Source organism: Crocodylus siamensis, chromosome 4, assembly GCF_052110815.1.
Source record: "Crocodylus siamensis isolate JL-2025a chromosome 4, ASM5211081v1, whole genome shotgun sequence".
In the NCBI taxonomy this organism is placed as follows: domain Eukaryota; kingdom Metazoa; phylum Chordata; order Crocodylia; family Crocodylidae; genus Crocodylus; species Crocodylus siamensis.
The window spans coordinates 111,451,276-111,478,663 of NC_143398.1; the positions used below are offsets into that span (position 1 = coordinate 111,451,276).

The following is a 27,388-nucleotide window of genomic DNA, read 5'->3' on the forward strand; positions in this document are numbered from 1 at the left end:
AAAAGTGTGGTTATGGAGCACCTGTGCTAAAAACGTGCAGCAGTTTCAAAACACAAAATGCACCAAATCCAGGTGAACTAAGTCTATGGGAACTATTTGCAAATTACTACAGCTATGTATGTTTCAAGTTTGTTTTCAGATTTGCTTCTGGCTTCCATGTGCTCAGGGAGAGCAGGGTCTGATAGTGAGGAGGAGGGGAAGGAATTGCAGGGAGAAGAAGTTGAAGGGAGGCAAATGGCAAGGGGGCTACCTGACCCCCCCCCATATTTGTTTTCGCTGCTGTAGCAGTGGGAGGGGGACAAATTCAAAGCAAATCTCCAATAATTAGATTTTATACTAGGAAAATTACAACAAATTTATAATTTTTTCATGTATAGAATCTAATCATTTGGGTGTCATCTTATATTTGAGTAAATGTGCTGATTCATTTGTGGAGCGTAGTTCAATATACTTTTGTAGAAGGAGTCAGTAGTGGAAAAATGATAGATTTAAGGCAAATTTGTGAATTGGCAGAATACTACATGTGTTGTGAAAGAGTAAGACTTTTTACAAGATTGTGGTCCAGGTAGAAAACAGATGTTCTGCCATATTCTTAGTGCTTGAAGCCAGTGGTACTTAACCTCTCTGGCCCCATGGTCTGGATAAGTGGGTTGGGACTGGTCTGTGGCCTGGATCCTGTGCATGGGGTTGGCATGTGGGGTCAGTTCATGGGTGCGATCCAACTCATTGGCCCAGCCTTGCATGCAAGCTTGACTTTGAGCGCTGGACCTGGAACAGCTCGACACAGTGAATTGTATCATCTGAACTGCAGGGCTGTCCACAGGTCCAAAATTTTGGCAGCAGGGGAGCAGTGCTGCAACTCTGAGAGCAATTAATGCTTTTACTGCTCCCCCACTGCCAAATTTCGGGACCTGTGAGAAGACCCACAGGTTGCATGATACGGCTCCATTGGCCGGCCCACAGGCTGGAGGTAAACACCACTATTTTAGCTTATCATGTTGAATGATCATCACCCTAATCCTGGTGGTGTTTTTTCTGTCTGAATACCCTAGTTTGTCGTAAACAAGGCATGGCTTTTCTTACATCCAGTTTCCTCTTTTAAAATACTGCACTTCTCAATCACTGAGAAAAATATTCTATCCTGCAATGTCTGATTTATGCCTTAAAGCCCTACTCAAGAACTGACTAAAAAAAGAAGAGCAAAGATGAATGGTATTCTAAAGGCTAATTAAGAATAAATGATGTCACGGTTCCCTTGTTTCCCAAAAAGTAGATATGGGCAAAACACTATATTTTTTTAAAGTGTAAGTGCTGTTTATTTTCAGTTGAAGATTTTCAGGTAGCACTTTTAGTGACTTTACATAGGAGATTGTGGGAGCATTTCCAAGAGTTCACAGAGACTTTACTAATGAGTTAAAATTAGGGAGTTTACAACAGACATTGTTGTCTGAATACAAGGTAGGCTCTGTGCCAGTTTGCTGATTTTGCCCAGGCATTTCCCCAAGTAGAGCATTCTGACTATGCATACAATTATGATTTGTTTTAAGTCAGCCCTGCAAAACGACTCATTGAGGTTGAATGGTTGAATTAATGTAAACTTCCAATCATCATAATTGTAGCAAATGTCAGATGAGTAGGTTTTGTGCTGAGGCTGATAAATTCTTGGGGTAGCTTAACAAAGTCTATTATAGTAAAAAAAATATTGCTCAGCAGGAGTTGATTAAAATGTTTCTGCGCTCTATTGAGGTTCAACAATTTGATCCTTACAGGCAATCCCTGCTTAATGCTGTTTTACTTAGTCCTATTTCGCTATAACGCTTATTTGAAATTGATACCTGATTTCATTTAGCACTCAGCGAGATTCGTTATAATGTTCGTGGTCGCCATCTTGGGTCATTAAAAACAATTGCAGTCCATATCTTGGCTTGTCAAATACTTTTGGTTTTGCTTAACGCTCGTTTCACTTAACACTCAGTTTTTCAGGAACCAATTAAGAGCACTAAGTGTGGGTTGCCTGTATTTTTTTTCTAGTGATGAGAAGCTAGGGTCCAGTGTTGAAGTTCTTCTGTATATCACAATTGATAAAGGACAGACGTTCAGTAGGCTTTAGCTTTTTTTCCAAGTGGTGTTCCATAGTTTCATATCATTTTATGCTACTCCATACATAGCAGGGAAATGGTTTGGAGTTGGTGTAGAGTTTCATTTAAACATGTGTTTTCAAGTTGCTAACTTTATTCTCTTACTTAGCTGCCATTTACCTGAAGAACATGGTTACGCAGTACTGGCCAGATCGGGAGCCACCACCGGGAGAAGCAGTGTTTCCATTCAACATTCATGAAAATGATCGCCAGCAAATTCGCGATAACATTGTGGAAGGAATAATTCGGTCTCCTGACTTAGTGAGGTACATTATGTTATGTATAATATTCACCAAGACCTGATTTTAGAGATGGTCAGAACCCGTAGTTCCATTTGAAAGCAGTATGAGTATGTGCAGCACCGTGGTGCCTGAAGTATGTAATTGGTTTGAAAATAAAATTGTAATAATCCATTTTAGTATGTTTATGTCCATCCATTTTTCAGAAGCACAACCACCTGCATAAGAGCTTTGTGATGTGGTTTACCCTCTTGTTTGAATACTCCATTGTATGGTGCATTGAGAATTTGCTTGCTTCTCTCTCTGTCTCTTGCTCGCTCTCTCGCTCTTTCTGGTGAGATTTGGCTGTGTTTTAACCTGTGTCTTCTGTTCACAAAGATGAGCTTTACTGTAAAGCACAGATAGTTTAAAGCAACTCTGACAATTGCTCTGATTACATCCTGTTTATTCTACAATTTCAAGGCACATAGGTGAATGGGATTGCCCCACTGGTGATCTCAGCCAGCCACTGATTTTCTGCCCTTCACATTATAACATGAGAACAGATTTTCCTCAAGTCCTTTTCACTGTTTTTATACCTACTTGTGAAGCTTGCTTCCTTTTTTTTTGCCAGCTTTTTGTGTATGGTAGTTGTACCCTCAAATATTCTATGCTGCTCTGTTTGTGCTACAGCTTGACTGGAAGCAGTGTAAACCCATCCAAAAACTTCTGGGGGCAGATTAATTAGTATTGCTAATTAGCTCTTGTCTGGCACTGTGTGGATGCAGCTAGACTGCTTCCAGTTGTGTGGTAGTGTGTGCAGAGCAGCACAGTATGTGTGAAGGCACCCCTCTGGGCCCAGTAAGGTTATGATCTAAACATGGCTGAGGAAAGTTAGGAAATGCTGTTGTGGCTATGCAAGAAGAATGGTTAGAATCTGTAGGATTATTATCAGTTTATGACCATTCATTGCCTAAGTAAAATGACTTTGATGGGGCATGGGCCAGAGTCCTATGGACATGTGTCCAACCTTTAGAAAAAGTAAATATTGCAGTGGTCAGTAGATGGTCTCCTTGTTTGCGGTCTTACCAGAAAACAAATGAGTGAATGGCCATCCTGGGACCAGGATCTCCATTTGTAGAGATGGTGTCTCCAGGCAAAGGTAGAAGCTCACTGTAGGGAAACTTGTATTGCTGCTGCAAGTAGTGTTACTGTTCAGCAGATAAAAAGGAGGCTGACAGTCTCTTGTGCCGTTATTCCAAAATCATTTTGATGTAGACTGTAACAGTTGTATGTAGGTCTCGCTAGAACATGGATTAACACAACCATCAATCAGTGCAAATACAAATCATATGCAGGCCCAGTTAACAACATGAAATGAAATAGGCCTCAGATATGGTATACCTAGACATACCGTATATCGATTGCAAACAAACACTGGGGAAAACAGCTAATTAGTTTTAAAGGAGCCTTCAGCTAGCAGATAGAGAATGAATTGTTGAGACCTGTACAGAATACTAGAACAGAGATCAGAGTAACCTGGCTACAGGTGTCCATATGTGGTAGGAAGATTGCATTCATTGGAAAGAACTAGGATGTGTTTTCTGTAAACATGAAATTGTTTTGATTGGTGCACAAAAAGGGGCCTGGGAACCCTCACTACTTTGTACTGGGTTTAAAGGTTATGTTCAGGTCTGTACTGTGCATATGTCAGTTGGTCATGAATGCTAGTGTCTAGGCTTGTTTCTGGAAACAAAAGACCTGGCTGAGTTTTTGTTATTAAGAACGAAAGCTTGCAGTCTCTTTGGAATAACAAGCTCATTAGGGGCACAGGATCACTTGACAGTATCCTGACAACAAGCTCACAGACCATCCAACCTGAAGGATTCTGATGTGACCAATAATACGTAACCCCCAAACAACACTACTGGAGCCAGATAACAACACTGATGGAGATCTACGTCATGTTTTGTGCCTCTGTTGTTTTCTGCTTGCCATAGTAGTGGGAGGAGGAAGTCTGTGCTTCATGTCACAATCTTTTTTTCCCTTTTCTTAGAAAGCTTCCAATATTCTCAGGTATGCATCTGCTAGTACACTGCTACGATTAATAATGCGAGTTTGCCTTTAGCCCTTTAGTATAAACTGCTTACTATAGCTTTATTTCATGATGTGTTATTTTTCCTTCATGTTTTAGGGCCCAGTTGACAATGTGCCTGCGTGCTATCATTAAACATGACTTTCCTGGCCATTGGACAGCAGTGGTAGACAAGATAGGCTATTATTTGCAATCTCAGAACAGTGGAAGCTGGCTTGGCAGCCTGCTGTGCCTGTATCAGCTGGTAAAGACATATGAGTAAGTGGATTTTCATCAACAGAATGGAAATCAGAATTTTTTTTGTCTCAGTCAATTCCTTTACCTAAGAACACTGATGATTATGTAGGGAATTCAGACAAATGCTGGGAAATTCTGATTGTTTCTCAAGGCTTTTCTTTGGCTATTATATCTTATTTAGTTGTTCACAAGCAAGTTATCTTAAATTGATGTAGCATCTTTTGATTGGAAGATCCCAAAATGTTTTACAAATTGGGAGTAGAACCATTTACTGTGGTCTGATAGTGCTACATTTGGCTGTGTACCTTTCAAACACATAAAGACGTAGTCCCTACTAATCTGACAAGCAACATATGGGTAGGGGAGAGAGTTTATCTCAAAAACTTTAATTTAAAATTTAAATAAATACATTAGCTCTGTGCTATTGTGTAACTGAAATGCAGCCCATCCTTGACTGAGAAGCAATAGCCAGGAGGCGAATCGGCACACAACAGTGTTGTGAAGTGAAAGGAAAAACTTCAGTTTAAGGTATGAGTGCAGCCTTTATACTAAATGAAATGCCATGGATCTGCCATGGTCAGAGTTAACAGGACATACTGTATTGCCAAGTGCAGTATATACATCTTTGAAGCTATTCCATGAGTAAATGCCTGAAACACCACTTTTTGAAAAGTGGATAACTTGTAAAATTTCAGGACTTGCCTTCAGTTTGGTTTAGCTCTGGAAGGTACGTGGCAGGGCAGGAGGGAAGCTAGGGAATAGAAAGAGCAAAACTTGAAAGTAATGAGCCACACAACTTTACCCTGATATTTACCATTTCCCACAAGTTTATTGCCTCTTTCAGTGCTTTCAGGCCCTTGCTTTGTCAACCGAGAGAACAGTTTTTTAGCTACCCATATTGCTGAAGTGCCCTCTGGAGAGTAAAGAACCTCATCATACTTTTTCTTTGAGATCGTATAGAGCCATCTACTGGCTCTTGGTAACTCTAATTGCTGTTATTTTTACCCAGTATTATCTGTATGGTGGGCCCAATTTTCAGAGATACTGAGCCCTGTAATACTTGCTTCAGTGAGCTGGAGACATAGACATTGAGGTATCTCAGATAATCAGTCTCTCTCAAAGTTCTCTCTCAAAATTCTTTAAAACATATACCACAAAAACAAATATAAATTAAAAAGGAACCCAACTGAATGTAGTTAAGCAGAGCTATGTCTCACCGTTAATGAATATTAATTTTAATATATTCAGCACCTGTTACATAAGACTTTGCCTTATATAAGCATATGAGAAGTCTTAGTTGCAATTCCAAGGGGCTCACAACCTAGTAGCAAAGAAAATGAAATAAGCCCTAGTGGTAGGGGCATTCACTTTACATAACTTTGTCTTTTTGTATCTCTATCTGACAAAAGGATTTGCACTATTATTTGGGCTGTCAGATGGAAGCCCAAACAGGGGAAAAATGAAAAAAATGCTATATTAATGAATATTAAATTTTTGTTTTTAGAGGGAGAGTATTTAGATCAGTAGCCCAAAGATAGTATTAAAACAGAGATTGCTCGAACCTTAGACAGGCATGTTTGTCATCTTTTGCAGGTACAAGAAAGCAGAGGAACGCGATCCTCTTATAGCAGCAATGCAAATATTTTTGCCTCGGATCCAGCAGCAGATGATCCATCTTCTTCCTGATAACTCCCATTACTCTGTACTGCTTCAAAAACAGATCTTAAAAATCTTCTATGCACTTGTTCAGGTAGTCTTCTGTGCAGATGGAGCACTCTGAATTTTGAAATTGGTGAGGGGCACTCATGCCATGGTGTTGAGACTATTTGAGTACCTAGAGAGTGTTGTTTATCTGATTGTCACTGTTTAGTTAGTATACTCATCCTCTAACAGGCGTGTTTCTTTTAAAAATGTTTAATACATTTATTCATTGTTGCATTCTCCGTCTACTAAGGTGATCTGAGTTTGGTAAGAGAGGCGCATTTAGAATATGACAGCTAAAACAGGGGCTGTATGTTTTACAGTGCTAAAGCAACCATAGAGGATTAGTATAACTGTTTGGTGGTTGTAGGAGAAAAAATGATGACAGTAGATCCAAAGACTCAACTATACTTTCCAAAAGGCAACCTGGTAAATTTATTTAAACTGGTGATGCTCTGAATGTATCAAATTAATCTGCCAGCAATTTGGGACAACAAAATTGGGTTACACTTATTTAACAATCCTATGCCAGCATTTTAGAGGGTCCCCTAAAATCCTAGCTTATGACACTGCTGTAAAGATCAGAAGATTTGAGCAGTCCTGTACCAGGAGGAGGAGGAGCAAGTTACGAAGTCAGGGACCTTCACAGAGAATGTCTTGTCAGTAGTCCCTCTCTCAGGTAGGCAGGTTACTAAACTTGTAGATCAAGAGCAACATCTTAAATTTCACCTGCAGATCAGTCTGCAGCCAGTGCAGATTCCAGAAAACTGTCCATACTTATAATGAGATAAATTTAATGGTCTGTTTTGCTGCTGTATATTAATTAGTTTCAATTTCTAAATAGATTTATTATGTAGCTCAATGATGCTCAACCTTTTGGCCCTGGAGGCCAAGTGAGGGGCATGAGGCCAGTCTGTGGTCTGAATCTGACCCCATGCACCAGGATTGGACCCCAGGGCCCCATGCTGCCCCCATGCAATCCCACATGCAGGGATTGGACTCTCAGGGCCCTGCATTTCTGCCGTACACTGGGACCAAGCCCTGTGCCATCCTGTGGACCTGACCCACTGTGCAGGGTCATGGGGAGTCCTGCAAGCTGGATGGCAAGGTGCTGGGGGTCAGACCTGGTCCACAGGCTGTTGTTTTAGCACCCCTGAGGTAGACCCTTATAGAGCACATTGCAGTAGTTGTCTTGAGGTGACAAAGGTCTGGCTAAGACTTGCAAAGTCAACATTGATGAGAAAAAGTTGCAACATTTTCCTTAGTGAAAAATGTTGATAAGCTGCCCTGATCACTAACGTGATGTAGTTGTCCAAAAGGAACAGATATCTAACTCCATACTTATGTTGCAAACTTCAGCTAAGAGAGCAAGTATTATCCCTGTGATATTCTTTAGCTCATGTCTCCAGTTTACGATTGTCTCAGTTTTGTCTAGATGGCACTGTCAGTAGCTTCTGTGCTGTCCTTATTTGTGCACCAATCTTAGTTGGACACTTACTGACACAGTTTGCCATATCTTACAAGTTATACAAAGCTGGGAGAGAGCTGAGTGTCCTTGATGTGTTGATAACGCTGCCTGTTAACTTCTAGGCAAACTTATCTATTATATCTCAGCGTAGCAGAGAATGATACAGAATGTCTCTATCTTCTAATCAGTCTGTTTTGTTGAGTTGATATGTTTTCCTCTAGTCTGAACTTTTCACAATCAGCCTTTAAAATACTAGTTACAATTTAGCCACAGCAGCATCCATGGATAAATTAGCCCATACTTAAGGACCACTGTAATTCAGGCTTCGGTGGGAGAAAAAGTGGGCTCACCCCTGTGGCAGGAGCACCCTGTGCCCCACACCTGACTGGTGGGGGCAGGCACCTGGCATGTCTGCGCCAGCCACCTTTAGGGCAGGGGATACTTAGTACTTACCTGCTCTGCTCTGGGCAGGGTTTTTAAATTCCCTCCCAAACAAGGAAATTGAACAACCTGATTGGCTGAGCCCTGGCAGGGGCTCAGACTGTACTAGGCTACTCCTGTAAACACATGGGACTTCCACAATGTTTCTGGGGCTCTGCTGCCTTTCTTCTCTGTGCTTCAGGCGAGCTTGTTTTTTTTTTTTACTTGTTTCCCCGCTCTCCCTCTCCCCCATGGTTTCAGGCCATTTCTGGCCAAATTGTAGTTTTCCAGCTTTGGGGAAAACAATAAATTTTGGGCTTTCTGCTGAAATCCCCTGAAGCTTGAATTACAGTGGTGCCTACCCATACTGAGCCCTGTGCTGACACAGCCAGACTGCTACTAGGACCTGAAATAGCTCATTTAAAACTCAGATATTTCTTCTTATGCTATAATAAATCAAATTCATTTAAAGAGAAGTCACAGTTTTTCAGAAAAGTATAGATATGTCTCATGTATTCTTTGGTGAAAATTAATTTGTTCTTGCTTCTGTTTTCTTCTCTTCTTTTAGTATGCATTGCCTCTTCAGCTGGTGAATAATCAGACCATGACTCAGTGGATGGAGATCTTCCGTACCACCATCGACAGAAATGTGCCTGCTGTAAGGTGTACTTTACTGAAGAAAGACTGCCACTGATTTTTATAGGATAGAGGAATGGACATGGTCCATATAGAGCGATTATTGAATTAATCTGCATTTTTTTAAATGCCATCTATGCTGAACTCCCATTTTTAGGTCTTGTGTCTGGCATAGATCATACAGGCAACTTGTGTAGCTCTCCGATTTTGACCTTGTGAGGTCAAACATAGTACCTACTACAATCTTAAGTACTTTATGGATTCCCATACTAGCTAACCAGTTTCTTTCAGAAACAAGTAGCAAAAGCTCACCTTGAGCAGGCAGATATGTAATATCCTGTAGTAAAATTTTCAGAACATTTAGGTAAATACACAAAATTTGTATCTGTTCTTCCTTTCCATCCTCACTCCTCCTCATTTAAAAAAAACAGTATTGTATTTACTAGATTCTAAGATGAAGGTTTTTTCCTCATTAACATAGGGAGTAAAGCCCCTTGTCTTAGAATCAAGTACAAGGCAGGCAGCTGCTGTGGCTCGAGCTCCAGCCTCTACCTGATGTAGACAGCCACAGCTGCTGCCTGCCTGGGTCTATCCCTCCCCCCGTCACCTCTGAAACCTGCCATCTTCCTGCTGCAGCCTCTTTCCCTCATCTCCCCATTTCTCCCTCCTGCTCAGCCTTTGCTCCCCAACCTGCTCCTCTCCCTCCCCCTCACTTAGCTTTGCTTCATGCTGGCAGGCTGCATCTGCATTGCAGACTGGAGCACTGATCATGGTCTCAGTCCAGCCCCATAACAGTAGCATGCAGCCCACATAGCTGCTACAGGGGCTGGACTGGGGCCGTGCTCAGTGCCTCAGGCTAGAACAGGGATGGATCCTGCTGGCCCAGGGAAAGGGTAAGGGCAGGGGGAAATGGGGAGTAGAGGCTGGGGAAGGGAAGTGGGGTGGGGCAGAGGTGAAGGGGAAGGGTGGAGCCCAGTGTGACGGGGGCAGGCAGGGGGCAGAGGTGGCAGGAAGGTAGGCACAAGTAGGGGGTAAACTGCTTGACCTCCTCATACCTCCTACCATCCCACTGCCTGCCACCCTGTAGTAGTAAGGGGGATGAATTAAAAACTACCCTCCAACAGTTATATTTTATACATAGAAAATTATACAAATTTATACATTTTCTATGTATAGAATATAATTATTGGAAGGTCGTCTTAAATTCGGGGCCATCCTACATTCGGGTAGATATGGTAATTCCAAAAGAATAAGAAAAGGATTTTAGAATTATGTCCACAGAATGCATGCATGCCTTTCACTTCACAATTTACACTCACATCTTTGAAAAGAATTGGGTTGGGAAGAAGGAATCTTTCAGAGGTGCAGGACTGCCCAGTAAATAATTTGCCTTTTATAAAGAGAACTTTTGTACAGGATTTTTATTCCTGGAAAGCGGAGCAAGTGACACTCCAGGGGAAAGCAGCAACAATAATTATTGAAAACAAGCATAAGATAAAGGCAAATGCTAGGAATCAGGAACATTACAAATTTTGACCTGTTCTGATTAGGCAAATCGGTGGAAAAAAGCTCCTAAAAGGAGTTTGGACTCTCGAGGCTTGAAAGCAGAATCATGCCTCTCAGAGACTGAGGCTGGAACACTACCAAGAGCCTGGAGGCGATTGAGTGTAGCAAAGATACACAGCATGATCCTGTAGTTGAGATGCGTGCATATGTTATATCATTGAATGAATCTGAGGCAAGCAGTAACATGGAATTCTGGAGTTAAACAGTACTGTATGTGAAATCTTAACTTTAACATTTGCTAGCTTTACAACCTTATCATCTTTTGACTTCTTTTGTATCACTGCATGGTACATGCATGTATGTGTGTGGTTGTTTTATGTTATATTTAATATATGAAAGTAGAAACATAACTAATTACGTACAGGAAATGAAGGCTTTTTGGGTAGATCATTTTAGTATAATAAAACATTTTGTGGATTGAATTATAACAAAATCCAATAACACGATATTACTGTTAAGAAAAATAATTGAAATTGTATTCGTACATTTGGTAAGCTGTGTTTAGAATGTAATTTTTGTAGATATTCACTGTTTTTGTTTTTTTTATAGGAGACTTTACAGATTGATGAAGATGATAGGCCAGAGCTGGTATGGTGGAAATGTAAGAAGTGGGCATTGCATATTGTAGCTCGCCTTTTTGAACGGTAATGTGCTAATTAAAAACTAGTATAAGCTTTTACTCAGTTCTTTTTGTGGATACTGTTATGTATAATATGTGTTTTGTATTTGTTTTGGCGATGTACTATTTATTTTGTGATGAGAAAATAATGGAGTTCTACTGGTTAAAGAAGCTGACTGGAAACCAAGATTTCTAGATTCTTTTTCTATCTTTATCACTGATATGGTATATAACTTTGGAGAAGTGATGTAATCTCTCTGTATTTTGCTATGCCCACCTGTGAAACTGAGTTCATGCTTACATACTTCACTGGGATATTGGTAGGTAAAATTGTTTGTGAAAGCCTGGTGATCACTGGATGAAAATCACTATGGAGGGAGTAGATGAGTATTTCTAGTTCTCATCTGCTTTTCCTAGGAACTTCTCCATTCCTTTGCTAGGTGGAATGAACAGGGATTGTGTTTATTAGAAGTGTATGTGCGTGCGTGTGTTAATTATGTAAGATTTAGAGCTTTTTCCATAGTTTGACATTTTTAGGATGATTTAGACTAGAAAAGAAGAGATTAGTAGAGTAATGAATTTACATACATACAGCAAGTACAGAAGATGCCACAAGTTCCTTGATACCCAGCAGATCAGATGGGTAACCAAACTAATCTTCAACTTGCTTTTAGAAAAATGAAGGGCTGAGCTGCCCTTGTTTGGATTTGAAACTTCAAGTCAAAGGAAGTTAGGCTGGTTCTTTTTTTTGCCTAACCAGTTCTCTAACTGCTTAACATCCTTTGGCCATCATGGTAATTAGTATTTACCAAAACTAAGATAAGTTTAGACTCTTTAAAGGGATCTCCAAGCAAAACAAAAATAATATTGAGACAAAGTTAGGAATGGCATGCACCTTAAATTCAGTCTTTAATGAAAATGGTAGTTTGTTACTGATGTTCATGCCCCTGGTTGGGCCACACATTTTTGCACTTTCACCTTTTGTTTTTAACATATTTATAATAAACGTTTAAAGAAGTAAATACAAGTACTAGACACTATGGTATTCTCTGTAGAATATTATCTAAGCCTTCATGCCACTATCTACCAGTGATCAGAGATACTATTCTATTAACTTATTAGAGATACTATTATAGTAAAAAAACAAGATCAGCTTAGAAACTTTATTATTAATTAAAACATAGTATATTTTATATGTGCAGTGGCTCTTGAAATATTAGCAATACGTATGTTATGTCCAAGCAACTTCTGTTTACATTTGAGTATTTCTTGAATGCTGTAAATTACTAGGACTGTCTTAATCTCCCAAATATTGAGGTTTTAGTTTGCTAGTACTTGTTGTTTCCAGTAAAATTTGTTCAGCTTTTTTCTAACTTAATAGCCACCTACTCATGTTTCAATTTAAAGTATAAAGGCATGGATGAATATTTTTTATAAAAAATAAAATATATTTCCTGTGATGATAGTTCAGCTATTTATTGGCTACAATACTGTGCTTTTTGAAAAAAAAAGAGTAATAGAGATTATGAAGAAATTAATGGTCTAGAATGGTGTCCATTTAAATAAATTACTTGGTGACGAAGACTTATCTTACAAATGTGAACACTTGTATTCTCTTCTCTTTTAAAGGTATGGAAGTCCTGGAAATGTCACAAAAGAATACTTTGAATTTTCAGAGTTCTTTTTAAAGACTTATGCTGTGGGAATCCAACAGGTAAAGATTATTTTTCTGAGTTATGACGATAACTGCTGCAGAACAAGTGCATTACCTTCCTGTAGCATCTGTATATGTGATGTTAGGAATCCAGTCAGCCCCTTTAAAGATGCAAAAAACAACTTGCCAAATTTTTAGTGTAGTTGTGAGAGATGAATTGGAACACCTGTTAATGGTATTTCCATCTGGGAATCAGTTCAGAAAACGATGCATTTCCAAGCCACCCTTTGTATGCAGGTCTGTTGTAACTCTCCTGGAACACTGGATTCTATACTGAGTGTGTTGCCAGGAAGATTCAAGATTGGAGGTGTTTTGGAGGGCAGCAGCCAAGATTGACTTTACATGTGTGTGCACGCCCACACACACAAACCTTGAAAGGTATAATTTATAAAAATGAAGATCTCTGATGGAACGTTATTACTTTGGGGAAAGCCATTTCACCAACATTAGGATGTTTTGTGGAGATGGGTCAGTTGTGATGAAGGCTGCTATGGAACACAAGTAAACCTTCCGTAGTTTCTTGCCAGCTTGCCCAACTGACTCCTTCACAACCTGGGCCTCCAGATTCCTAGTTTCTCAGCAGCTTTTCTGGAACCTAAACTCCCAAACAGTCAGCACAGCTAGGATCTAGGTAGGTCACGGCTGGCTCCTACCTTGGGCTTCTTTAAGAGGAGGCTTGATGATTACCTAGCTGGGGTCATTTGAGCCCAGTTTTCTCTCCTGCCCAGGGCAGGGGGTTGGACTAGAAGATCTGCAAGGTCCCTTCCAACCTTATATCTATGAATCTATGAAAAACTCTGAGGCTTCCAGCACAGCCAGGATTTTCAAGCTCCTGTTGTGCCTTCAGCCAGATAGATGGGCTGGTGGGGAGCTGGCAGTTTGCAAGCCCTGGGCAGTATTGCTTCCAGGCTTCTGGCTCAGCTAGGACTTTAAAGGCTTCCAGGTTCCTGTATTGCCCACTGCTCACCAGGCTGGGCCCTGAAGAGCCAGGAAAGCTGATGAATCTTGCTTCTAAGCTTCAGTGCTCCTGGCTTAGCTGGGAATCCCCAGCTCTTGATTATCCTTCATCCTGGTAGGGCTAATGATGGGGGAGCTTGGAAGCCATGTTCAAAAATTGCTGGCTTCTAGGTTTGCAGCTCCCTGGCATCCTGTCTTTCTAGGACCTGTGGCTGCAGGCAGCCTGCTTTGAAAATGGGCCCTGAACCAAAAACCCTAGGGGTTCTATACTCTAAGGCATATTTGTTTTTGTGGGGAATTTTGAAATATTTTTCTCCAGATCAGAACTAAACCAGATTTGTAAATATCAAAATCCTCTGCTCACCCCAGGCACAAAATATGTGAGATTAAATGTTTATAGTTATTTTAAGTCTATTAAGAAGAATATAGGATAATTCCTCATACATTTGAAAGGGCTGAACCTTAAGGGAGGTACAAATGGTAAAATTAGTAGTAATGGATGAATTTAAAAAGGAAAATACTTTGATATAATCAGTTTGAACACTGTACAATGGTGAGACTTTTTAAACTGTAAAATAATCTCCCAATGGCACTGGTCACAAACCCATTCGTTGGAATGTTTAAAACCCAAATCTGTAAAAAGACCAGATTAAATATCATGGGAAACAATTTACCTCACAGGTAGATGGGCTGAATTATCTGCAGAGGTCTCTCTTCCATTTCTGGTTCTTAAATTAATGATTCACCACATTTTTCAGCAGATGTAATGAGAGACCTGTAGAGAATGTCCTATTCTTAAGCCTTCTACACTCTATTACTTGTTAAATGCTGACATTGTGCTAAACCCTGTGTGAGAGAGACAGTCCTTGCCTTAAGGCATATGTAGCATAAAAGACTAAGAAAAGACAAAATGAGCTAGAATGTGTGTATCTGTGTGTGTGGGTGTGTGTAATCACAAAGGGATTTATTACTCTGCTGTGAAAAATTATGAGACAAACTGCCCTTTAGGATATAAGTTATTAGAGAATATTTTGCTGTGCATTGATTTTTTTTTTTTTAATTACTGTTCATATGATTGTCAGTTTCCAATACTTGGTAACTCACAATATTTTTTCTGTCATTCATACAAATTAGTTTCCTTCTACTGTAATATTTTATGTTCCTGAGCATAGCAAGTCTCCATTATAGAATGAAAGGAAAGAATTAAATTTTCATTTGCATTTCTGTTAATAGGAAAGATATGTGGTCTATTGATTACAGCAGGTAACAGAGTTAAGAATGTTGTTTCAATTTCTGTGTTTTTGGCAAAGTCAATTAGGGTTCTCTTTTCAGGTTTGGGTACCTAACATCACCTATATTGGTGATTCTCAACTGGGGTGCTATGAGTTGTTTTCAGGGGTGCTGCGATGTGGGCATTGCAACAGCCATTACCGCCAGCAGGTGAAACTGCCACACATGTCTTATGTGGAGCCAGCTTGGGAAGTGCCTTTCAGAGGAGTGCCTGCTCCTGCCATAGCCCTTCCCAGCCCAGCTGGCCCTGCATGGCATCTTCTGCAAACAGAGGCATATGGGACTGTGCCACCTGGAGGTGGCAACACTATGGCCACTTGCAGATTTATCTGTGTGGTTCCTGTATTTTATCTGTGTGGAACCAGCTAGGTGTCTCTGTCCTGTATGCCTCTGTTGCCAGGAGGAGTGTGCATCATTAGGTTTATCTGATAAATCTAACACTGATAGGAACAGTAGCATCACTGGAGGGACCAGAGGGGCACCAGCCCCAAGTACCAATTTAGAGAGAATAGTTTTATCTGGCTGCACCAGTAGTGGCAGCATCCCGGTTGAGAATCACTGAGGTAAGCTGAGGCAGTACAATAGTGTTTATTAACTGGGATACTGCCATATTCAGAAACGTTATGGTAGAGTGTCCTGAATCTGAAAAAGGTGGAGAACCACTGTTTTATATCCTGTTTACAGATTTAGGTGGAAAGTTTTATACATACAAGTTTGAAAATTTAAGCTTTAAATTCTGTACCTTACTTTTTTTTTAACGTGTAGAAGTGAGGCTATCACCTGTTCCTTGGGTGGTGAGGCCTTTGTAATACCTGAGCCTTCAAACACTTCAGCACTTACCTAACTTTTTTCTTATAAGCCATCTTCTTGTGGAACTCCCCAGGGTAACAAGGTTAAGCATGTATGTAAGCTTTCAAGATTAGGTCCTTAATGCATAAAAGATTTCTTATCTTTAGATAGAAGGAATTTAGAAATTATTAATACCTGAATTTCTGCTTCAGTTGACATTGACTTATCATTATGTCTTTGTTAAGAGGTTTGTGGTGTGTGTGTATGTGTGTGCACGTGCGCACGTGTTTGTGCATGCATTCATATGCTTATGTAAGAGAGAGAGGCAATAATCAGGTTTCATTTAAAAAAAAGTAAATTTGCTATTCCCTTAGGTTCTCTTGAAAATCGTAGACCAGTACAGGCAAAAAGAATATGTTGCTCCACGTGTCATTCAGCAGATCTTAAACTATCTGAACCAAGGGGTCATTCACTCTGTAACCTGGAAACAGATGAAACCACACATACAGGTCTGTGGAAGAACGCTGATGTTAACACTAAATGTCATCAGATGATATTGGAACTTCTGATCTGTTACAAGGGACTTGAAATATTTCACCTTGTCATCAACCTAACAAGGGGAAAACTAACATATACACAAATATGCTTTGTTACTATATTTATCTGTTTATCATTTGCTTTTATTTAAGGTGTCATAGTCTTACTCTTTTTATAGCTCTGTCTTTAGTGCTCAGATATGATTATACTGTAGAGTTCACAGTATGATTTTGTGAAGAGAAGATTCATTTATTTAAACTATTAGGTTTCTATATAGCTCTCACCCGAAAGAAGGCTCAGAGCAGCTTTACAATAAAAAGCAGTAGATAAAAATATTGAAATAAATTGTGTGTAAGAAAAGTAAACTTCCTAGACAGCATCCCAAAATTTTAACTCCAACTGCTAAAACCTGCCTGAATAAAAACATTTGATTCATGGAAGATGCCCAGGCTCAGGCTCTGAAGTGCCACTAGAGGGAGAGAGTTCCAGAGCTGAGTCTTGGTATGACTACCAAGAACAATTTCTTATGCATTTTTACTGAGTGAACTTGGTGTGAAGATGGTATAGAAGGTTGCTTTCAGCTGACCTTAAAGATCATGATAGAACATAAGGGAGAAGGCAGTTCCCTCAGGTACCTAGTGCCTGAACCATTTAGAGCCTTTTAGGTCAAAACCAGCACCTTTGAATTTTGCCAGGAAACCTATTAGAAGCCAGTGCATACTCAGAAGCACTGGAGTTATGTTCTTTGGGCAGCCTATCTCCATCAGAAGGTGGGCCCTGTTGTTCCAGGAGCTGGAGCTTCTGTACAGTCATTAAGGGCAGCCCCTCATTAGAGGGCACTGCTGCAGTAGGCTAGCCTTCCGGTTACGATAGCATGAACAAAGGTAGCTGGATATGAACCTGAAGTAAATGGTTGTAGCCTTCTCTCCAGATGGAATTTCTTAAAGGCACTCCTAGCCACCATTCCACCTGAAGAACCAGGTGCAGCAACAGGATCCAGGAGTATCCCAAGGCTGCAAATCTGAGTGACAAAGGGAGGCTGAGTCCCATCAATGATAGATGTCCCTATCGCACCTGTAAGTCATAAGGTCTGCGTACGACCATCACCTCTGTCTTGTCTGGATTCATTTTCAGTTGGTTCACCCGCGTCCAATCCCTCACTATAGCCTGGCACTGCATAAGGACAAGAGCCTGCAGAACGGAGAGACAGAGAGATGGGTGTCATCTGAATACTGATAACACCTCATTCCAAATCTCTGCACTAACTCACCTAGTGACCTTAGAAGGACAGGAAGTGATAACGTAGCCTGTGAGAAAATTAACCTATATTTTGTAATTAGAATATAGAGGAGCAGCTAAAGATAAATTGGTTTTCTTTGTATGTTTTCCATAGCATAAACACTTGGCTTAGGTAACTTATCAGAAGATGAATCTCAAGTATTAGGAGGATCAAGGAGAAATAAGAAATCTGCTTTCATCTAAGCGTCATGTTGTAAAATCCCTGTGCAGAACAGTATGTTCTGCTGTTACTGGTTTGTGCCCTGCAAACCGTATCACCATATCACTATTGGTTTCTGAGTTCGCAGTAAACTAGAAGGCAGGATAAGTTTGCACCTTATAGGCTTTTGTGGGCTGAAACTTACTTCATCAGATGCTTGGCCATAAAAGCCAGGTATGTACTCTGTGAGATTATCCCTGTGAGAAACCAATAATTTAAAGGAGCACTGGACAAAGGAACCTCCCTGTTGTATAAAAGGTAGAAAGCAGTAAATTAGTTTGTTGCAGAGGAAAAAGCTATTTTTGAATTAGGACTTAAATATATTTGACTTTTCTCTCATAGAGTATAACAGAAGAAGTGATATTCTCTCTAATGTGTTACAAAGATGAAGACGAAGAGCTCTGGCAGGAGGATCCTTATGAGTACATTCGCATGAAATTTGGTAGATATTTTACTTAATGTTTTAAGGGCTCTGCTTTCACTATAGTTGTCCTTATTCAGCACTATAGCTTTTATATCTTCACCCAATATTCAAGATTCTAAAAGTAAAATGAGTTTTCTTTAAAATGTACCTAGTAATTGAAAGAGAGTCCACCATGTAAGCTAGATTGGTCCTTTTAAATAACATGCTATAGTTGTAAGTGAAACTTTAAGAGGTTGCTTATTCACTATAGACCAAGCTCAGTTTTTCATTTTGGCTAAATACAAACATTCTTGGGTGTTAGGGGGAAGTTACATTGATTCAAAATGGCTGTCTGATACCAGGTAAGTCAGGATGGATGGGCTAGCTGTGGGGGTTGGGAGTTCAGCAGGCTAGAGGAGATTGGGGGTCTGCTGGGGCATGAGGGGGCAGGCATGACCTGTGGGTGAGGTTGGGGGGGGGGGGCAGGTGTGACCTGCAGGGGGTAGGGGGAGCAGGCATGACCTGTGGGGGGGCAGTGCAACCCACAGGAGAGGTAAGGGGGCCAGGCATGACCCACAAGGGGTAGGGGAAGCTAGTATGACCTGTAGGTGGAGTGGGGTATGGAGCAAGCACCACCTGTGGGTGGGGGGAAGAGGAGGCGTCACCTGTGGGTGTTGTAGGGGGGAGCAGGCATGATCCGCTGGTGGAGTAGGTGGAGCAGGTATGACCCATGGGTGGGATGGGGTCCTCCCAAGTGAACCTACACCCCCATTCCTCCCACCACCACCTGAACACTGATAAAAATAGCTTCATCCAGAGTGGCTTGTGGTATAGGGCTTGAGAGCACTGGCTGGCGGTGTGGAGCAAGGGGCCAGAGGAGGTGGAGGCAAAAAATAGACTAGTGTGGGGAGAAAGGGGAGTGAAAAGAGCAGCCCCAGGGCTGGGGCTGGTGGCTGGGTTTTCCCAGCCCTGGGGCTGTGCAGGGAAAGTGTACAGAAGTTCCATGCACCAGTTTGTACTAAATTGAATGAGTCTGATACTGCATAGATCCAGGTTTATCTTAAACTGGGCAATTTTAAACTGGTTTGTATGCATGGAACTTCTGTACAGTTACACATTTACACTGACTGCTAGTCAGTGGGACTGTGTCTGTAAGTGTAAGGCTGGCATCAGAAAGAGCTAAGTTTAAATTTGGCTGCCATTTTGAACCCGATTTAACCTCTCAAATGTCTCTACGTAGCCTTTAACTCCACCTGAAAATCCCTGAATTATTATTTGTTATACATGACACCCTTCTGTGAGTCACTGGAACTCTGTTCAGAATGCCTGACTCGTTCTCTCCTTATTCAAGGCTGGTCATATTTTGAGTGTTTGCTGGAGTTTTTGTTTTTACTAAATTTGAATAAATTAGGCATATGCATTCTTTTAAAGACAAAGTGCAGAAATGCAACAAAGAAATAATCTCTCGTTCACCCAGGTTTATAGTATGAGTCGCTTGCTTCCATTACAAGATTGGTCCCATTGAAGAAATGTTTTCAAACTACAGTGAATTCAAATTCAGCTGAAAAGTCTAGCAAACTGAGCACCAAAGAGGTGTTCTACCTTTTTTCCCTAATTAATATATCAAAAAGTGTGAAATTTAGCTATATTTTGGAATGATGGAAAACAGAATCTGAAAATTTGTTACAAGGAAAAAAGCATCACAAAATATTATTAATATACCTCTGAATCTAGTTTTTCAGCTACAAACACCAAATTCTATTTTTATTTTTGCCATAAGGTAGAATAGATTAGTGAGAAATACTGAAGTTGGAAACTAAAATTATTATTAATATTTTCTCTGCTCTGATTTTTATCTTAGAAATGTCAGGAATAATAGAATGTTTTTAACTTTATTAATGAATCCAACCCATAAAATAAGATACAGCATTAAAAAAATCCAATCTGTGAAAGATACACAGACATTCATTTTATATCAACAGTGCTATCACGACCCAAATCAACGTCCACAGAAGTCTTGTGTTCCTTTCCTCTCCTCCCACCGGTCTCCTCCTTGTTTCTGTCAATGCCAAGCCCTTGTGTTTCTTCATTTCTGTACAATAATTCACCTCCTCCTTTTTCCTAGTTTCCACTGCATAACACAAATCTCATTATCTTCTGCTCATCTCTGCTTTTACATTTTAAATTTTTTCTAAATTTATTCTTAAATGTTAACTCAGAATTTGTATTTCAACACTCAAAAAAGTTTCTCAGATTTTGTGGTTTAGATGAAGAGGAAGATTCTTTTTTATCAAGTTCCAAACATTTCCACCAGATTTCCAAGTAAGCTTTTCCCGTATAGAACACGGTCTTGATAGGACAGTTTTTCCATTACTGAAGCTCCCAATTTTTTTTTAACTAGTCAGTGGTTTTAGGAGAGACATTTTATTTTTACCAAATTGAAGATTAACTTTTTATTTCCAGATCTTGTCCCATTTCTGTTAAGTGATGCCGAATGAAAAGAATTCATATTAGAGGCCTTTTGCAAATAGAAAAATTTTTCAGGATATGAAATATGCTGTCAGTATGTTTAAAGGAGGGCTTGTTATAATAAAGAAAGCTAAAAAAATATCTTTCAGTAGTTTCAAAAGTATGATCTGGATATGTTTGAAGAGCTTATCATGAGGTTTTAATGAAATTAAGCTAAAATAGATTTCCCATCTTGTTTATATGGTACATGGCAGCGAGGTGGAGCTGTTACTGTTCTTGTTGTTAAAAAATAAGAATGCTGCCATCATTCTCTTTTACTTCAGATAAAAATAAATTTCCACAGAAAAGAATTACACAGGTGCTTGGTTTGTAGGGAGGACAGGGGGCCAACCAACATTTTCAAAGCTGTTTAAATTCTGTTGTCTTAGTTCATAGAATGAAGAATGTCAGGAATCAATTTTGTTCTCATCCTGATTCAGTGACACCCTTTGCTCTATTGTACAATATATTTCAAGAAAATCTATCATCATTTCCTTATTACACTTAATATTCAGTGACTGAAAGCATTTTCTTAAATGTTGTTAGATGTGTTTGAGGATTATGCATCCCCTACGACAGCAGCACAGAATCTCCTCTATACTGCAGCAAAGAAGAGAAAAGAGGTACCAAGGCATTCTTTTTTCAAGAGATTTTATTGTTTCTTAAAATGGTTTCCTTTCTAGTCAAATGGTTCTGCACCATCCCAGGGATTTGGAAAATCCACACGCTAATGAACAGTCAGACTTTTTCCTGGGAAGTGCTATCAACTTTAGCTGAATCAAAACATCCATTTTTTTTTAAACACATTTTCAGCCCTTGCAATTGCCAGATGAAATTGCAAAATAAAACTGACTTCAGGCAGATGCAATGATATCTTGTTGAGTTTAAACAATCTTATTGCCATTGTTGCTCAGAGTTTCCTAAGCTTGTGGCAGAAGGAGATCTGACCTGATTCGTGTTAATTTTTACTGCTATTGACCGCAATATTGACAAGAAGAAGGAAGTTAATTTCACTTAGCTGCTTCTAGGACTTTGATTCTCAACTGGGGAACCAATTGGGGTGCTGAATTACAGTTGCTGCAGCATCCAGGTAAAACTGCCCCTTACACAGGGCTGTTGCATGCATGCCTTCATCCTGCATTAGGGTGCTCTGATAGCCCTAGAGCAGACAGGAGATCTGGCTTTTGCTGAAGTTCTTCCCAGTTCACACACACTCCCCATGCTCCTCCTAGAAACACAGGCTCATGAGGCTGGTCTACTTGTCCTGTGTGCCTCTGTTTTGGGTAGAGGCTTGCAGAGTTAGGGAAAGGCTGCAGCATGAGGCAGCTCTTCTCCTTACTTCAGGGTTATCAGAGGACCCTAATTCAGGAGTCCTCCTGCACACATGCCACAGTCCTCCCCAGTCTGGCTGTGGAAGAGACATGCAGGGCAGTTTTACCTGGAGGTAATGTTACCCAGCTGAGAACCACTGAGGTCACTTGAGCACAACAACAGTGGTTCTCAACGGGGGTGCCACCGCATTGCAAAAAGCTGTGAATGGGTGCCCGGACTCTGAAAAGGTTGAGAAGTCCTGTTCTAGGGAAAGCTTCAAAGTAGCAGCGTAAGAGGCAGGCATTGGAATTCCTTAAAGGGGAAGGAGACCTAAAAAAAAGTTGGTGGGATGAAGAGGAAGAAATCCCTTGTCACCACACATTACCAGTTTGCAGCACTAGTTCCCAGCTCTTGAGTAGGAAGAGAGCCAGGCAAAATAATACTTCTCTCTTCTAGCAGGTAGAGGCAACTGAGGGTTTTGTTTTTATTATTTACCTATACATTAGAGGGTAAGAAGGTACATTATTCCTGAGCTGTTTCCAAGGAAAGCACCGTGATAGAAATTCTAACATTTCCCTGTCTTCCATTAGTAAGATGGATGTTCTGTTTCTGACCTGAATGTTTCCTGGGACAGGGATGATCCTCCTTTATTTTTATATATTAGTTTTTGGCTAATAGGTGTGGTTTTCTGAATGTGAAGTGTGTGACAAGTTTGTGTGAATGGGTAAAGATATATGGGAATGTAAAGGGACTAGGTGGAAGAGACATTGTTTGGGTACAGTAACAAAATGAATTTAGAACCATTTGAGGAGACGCTAGTAAAGTACAAGGGACAAAGTATGGAAAAAGGGAAAAGGAACATGCTGAAGACAGAACAGGAAAAGATAGACCAGGAATTTTTATTGGAGAGGGCAAAAAGATGAGAAATAGAATGAAACCTGGAAAGGAAAGTAGGTACAAAGAAAAGAGAGCAATAATAACTTGCATGTAAAAAAGTGTAATATGTTGATTGGCACTGGTATTAACCAATGGTGTTCAACTCATCTGGTCCTGCAACCTGGGTGAGTGGCACAAGGCTGGTCCACAGACTGGAACCAGCATGAAGTCAGAGTGCAGGGTTGATTCACAGGTATGATCTGGTGCACTGGCCTAGCCCCAAGTGTTGCCCAACCCTGTTCTCCTGGATCCAGCTGCAAAGCAACTCTGCATCACAGTGGATGACCCATGGGCCAAATAATCCTCAGGGCTAATGGCTCAGGGGTCCAGATCTGGCATATGAATTGTAAGTGGAAAATGTCTGGTATTAATTACTGTAAGGGCTATTTTTTTTTAAATTGGAAAGGGCATGATATTGTTTAGGGTGCACTGATAGAGATTTTTGGGGCTGATACTGATAGTTGATTTTAAGGAGGCATATCGTCCAATACTGATCTCATTTCCAATACAGTTGCATGCAGCTGGTAAGTCTGTTGTGGTGGAAGGGGAGGAGGGAGCGAAGGGACAAGGGGGGGGGGTGTAGATCAAAGCCCCTGTGATGAGGGAGAGAGTGGGGCTGGGACAGGTGCTGCCCAGCTGGGATGGGCCAGGGCGTGGGACGGAGCCACGGCTCATCCGGGGAGGGGGGGGGGTGTGGTTCGTGATGCTGTGTGTACCCCAGAAGGGCACTTGGGGGGCATGTGCCCCCCAGATCAGTGTGGGGCACGGGCAGAGTGGGCTGCAGCCAGGGCAGCACCAGGCAGGTGGTGGTGAGGGCTGTGGGGGGGGAGGGGGCTGCAGCCACCCCAAAAATAGCCATAGCCACCCTGTAGTCCCCACCTCCCAGTGCTGCCACCCACCCTTCACAGATGCGGGGACACCCCCATTTCCCCCCATGCCGTCCCAGATGAGTGGCAGGAGCAGTGGTGGGAGCCACCCCTCCCCTCTCCCCACATCCCCCGGACGAGCCATGGCTCTGTCCCGTGCCCCCTTCCCCCCAGCCCCTTCCCCACTTCCTCCTCACCATGGGGGCCCTTGATCTGCCTCCCCTGTGCCCCTCCCCTTCCACCACACCAGTCTTACCAGCTACATGCAGCTTTCCATGCTGCCAGCTGTGGTCCTCACTGCCTACATGCTGCGCTGCAGCTGCATACATGTACGGGCTATTTATCAGGCCAATTACCTATATAGACCATTTTCTTTATATTGGTGCTGACCCAGTAGCAGACTGATGTATCAGTGCATCTCTAGTATTGTTGGATATATCCAAGACAAGTATTGTGCATCTTGGCTAGTAATCCTTAGTCTTCCAGCTGATTCATGTTTGTAGCAAATTGTGGCCTTCATTATTTTTCTGAAGCATTTGACTGAAAATAGACTTGAAATTTTCTTTGCTTAAAGCTCTGTATTTTAAAAAAGGTAACTTTGAATAACTAAGGCTTAGAACTTTAAACAAAAGTCAAAAAGATTGAAATTAATTATCTCAGAGCTGAGTATCTTTTACCCTGATGCATTTTTAAATTTCTCATTCATCTGTTAGTATCTTCTGGCTTAAGTCAAAATACAAAATATCTGCCAAATAGATTGGAAAAAAGCCCTTAAGGCAATAATGTGGTTTTCTTAAAGAATATAGGCATTATCCTGAAAAGCCAGTTTAGGTGGGACTTCAAAAAAATTAAATATTAGAAATTGTGAAAGTTAAAAATAGGCAAGCAATTTTGTGTCTTGTTTGTTGATTGACCCTTGTATGTAAAGTGGAACAGTTCATCTGAGTTTTAGATAAAACTTTGATGTTCACTTTTGTTTTAAACAGTGACTATAAATATGGCATCATCTGAATGTGCTCCGTTTGTATATTCAGAATAATCTCTTTTGATGTCAATGATTAAAACAATCAGTGAAAATGGAGTGAGCCAGATTGGATTCCTTCTCCTGCATCAGCTACAGAAACATTTACTAAGTTCTAAACTGTTAAAAGCAAAGGGGTTGTATAGGTATAAATGAGGACCTAGCTTTCCTGCAGAGCTATTTGTACTGATACATGAGAAGAAAAGAAGTTAGTTTGGCCCTGACACTTAATTTTGTTTGGCTTGTAGTTGGAAAAAATTAAGCCCATTTGATATGCAAGTTGTGGAGCAGCCCTGGCTGACGGCAGACTTAAGGGGGCCAGCCCCAGGCTCTGGGTGGTAGCATCAGAGGGGCTGGCTGGGGCACGAGAATGCCAAAGCATGGAGCCATGCAGCAAGCAGCCTGTACATGTTGCAGCCTCACGCCCAGCCAGCCCCTGTCACCATCTACGTTTGCATTTCGTCACACTTAATTACTACGCCATAAGATAGTACTTGTCCTTGACAGTACTATTTTGTGGTGGAGTTAGTTAATTTACTGAGCCCTAGTACTGGTGCATGTGTATACAGTGACACTGTATTGCAGAGCTAATTAGTCAACTCCACAGTAAAGTGCACATGTAGATGCACCCATTGCGACAAAATGGCATTAGAGCCTCCAGAATGGCATAAAGATTGCAAAGTGCATTGACAAACTATGTTCAATAAATGGTTCTGTCAGGAGACTTTTCCAAATCTACTCAGAGACACAAGTCCTTTCCAAAACCAACAAATTTGTTTGATGTGAATAGCTCTTCGATGCCTGGCACCTGGAAGGAAAGGAAGGTAATATGTTTTCTCTGTTGTTGTGTTTAGGTACTACCAAAGATGATGGCATTTTGTTATCAGATCTTAACAGAGCCAAACATTGACCCAAGGAAGAAAGACGGAGCATTGCATGTGATAGGATCTCTAGCAGATATTTTACTGAAGGTAGGTGGATGGGTTCATGTAAAAAGCATACAATTGTAATCCTATTTATCTTCTGTCTTCTCTGTTTTAAAATGCACATTTTTAAAATGTGGCTGCTTCTCCATAGCAGTGTTGTTGTAAATGCAACGGTGCAGGGGCAGAATTGATTGGCAAAATTAGATCCAACTAACGCAGTTGTTCTAATGTGAACCATAACTTCTGCTTTGCCAGGCCTGATGAAGGGTATTTGATGCCCAACAGGTTCTTTCTCCCAACAGTACAAGTTAGTCATAAAAGATACTACTTTACCTCGCAGTTCTTGCTAATCCTTAATCACATTAATAACGTCTCCAAAGAATTGTACTATAAAATAACAATCACAAGCTGTTTTATATAACTTAAAATTTTTGGTCTACTGTTTGTTTTCTCTCTTTTTATTTACATTCATTCTTTCTTCTCCACTAGCCCCCAAAATACCAGCATCTTTGTTGCAGAATAGTTTCTCAGTTATTTTCTGATGCATTGCTGAAATGGGACCATCTTAGGAAATGCACTCCAGCAGTAATGAAAACTTTGGCACATTAATTATTATGATGCCTTCCCACAGCAAAAAGCAGTCATCTTGTAGGGTTCTGGAATCAATGATTAATATTTTCTAGCTGCTGCAGGAATAGGTTGCCTAGTCTGCCCACCCTCTGTCATACAACGGGTGATTCTAGCTTCAGTGTCACCAACAGGGATTAGATATTGTTCACTCTGCAACCAAAAAATGGACATAAAGGAAGAATTCAAGCTTTTCCTACCCTTTCTCCTATCATAAGATCCTCACAAATTTTAAGAGTATTTCTTCAGAATGTTAATACATCCCTACCCACATTTAAAAGTATTATATTTTTGCTCGTGCTTTTGTTTTATTCAAAATCCCGAGCATGTTGTCTTTATCTTAAAAGTAATATCACTGAAGAGTAATTATCTTAGGATGAAATAAGAGACTGGATTTTGGGTTTTTGAATCATTTTGTGCTGGAAATTCCTTGTTTAAAAATGTCTGTTATTTGCTCAGTATGAATTATGTAACTTGACTATGTAGGATGTTTAAACTGTACTTTGGGTATAAGGGACATTACTAATTTAACAAAGTCCTTGAAGTCCCACACCAGAAGTGTAGTGTGAAATTCAGGCTCTGTAGCAGCAAAATTACCATCAACTTCACTGGAGCCAGGATTACATCTACAGCAAGGGTGGGCAATTATTTTGGGCAGAGGGTTGCTTACTGAGTTTTGGCAAGCCATCAAGGGCCACATAACAGGCAGCCCAGGGCAGATAAATATAAATTTTCTAAATTTTTAGGGGCCTCATGGGCCAGATAGAATGGCCTGGCAGGCCGCATCCAGCCCACGGGCCACATTTTGCCCGCTCCTGATCTACAGTATTGTTGCTTACCAACAAAAAGGGAGCTAGAAGCATAGATTTCTAGTGACATCAACCCTGATTTAAGCAGCTTTTCATCT

General features: G+C 40.7%; 1 protein-coding gene across 1 annotated transcript in view; it reads left to right on the plus strand.

Moving 5' to 3' along the window:
- IPO8 (importin 8) overlaps positions 1 to 27,388 on the plus strand; it is a 73,295-nt gene that overhangs the window by 16,574 nt on the left and 29,333 nt on the right. Inside the window, exons 3-12 of the mRNA XM_090043365.1 lie at positions 2,248 to 2,404; positions 4,551 to 4,709; positions 6,282 to 6,438; positions 8,846 to 8,935; positions 11,029 to 11,123; positions 12,728 to 12,812; positions 16,223 to 16,357; positions 18,226 to 18,325; positions 21,341 to 21,417; positions 25,783 to 25,899. Of these exons, the coding sequence (XP_089899491.1) occupies positions 2,248 to 2,404; positions 4,551 to 4,709; positions 6,282 to 6,438; positions 8,846 to 8,935; positions 11,029 to 11,123; positions 12,728 to 12,812; positions 16,223 to 16,357; positions 18,226 to 18,325; positions 21,341 to 21,417; positions 25,783 to 25,899 (1,172 nt within the window). The remainder of the gene's footprint in view (positions 1 to 2,247; positions 2,405 to 4,550; positions 4,710 to 6,281; positions 6,439 to 8,845; positions 8,936 to 11,028; positions 11,124 to 12,727; positions 12,813 to 16,222; positions 16,358 to 18,225; positions 18,326 to 21,340; positions 21,418 to 25,782; positions 25,900 to 27,388) is intronic.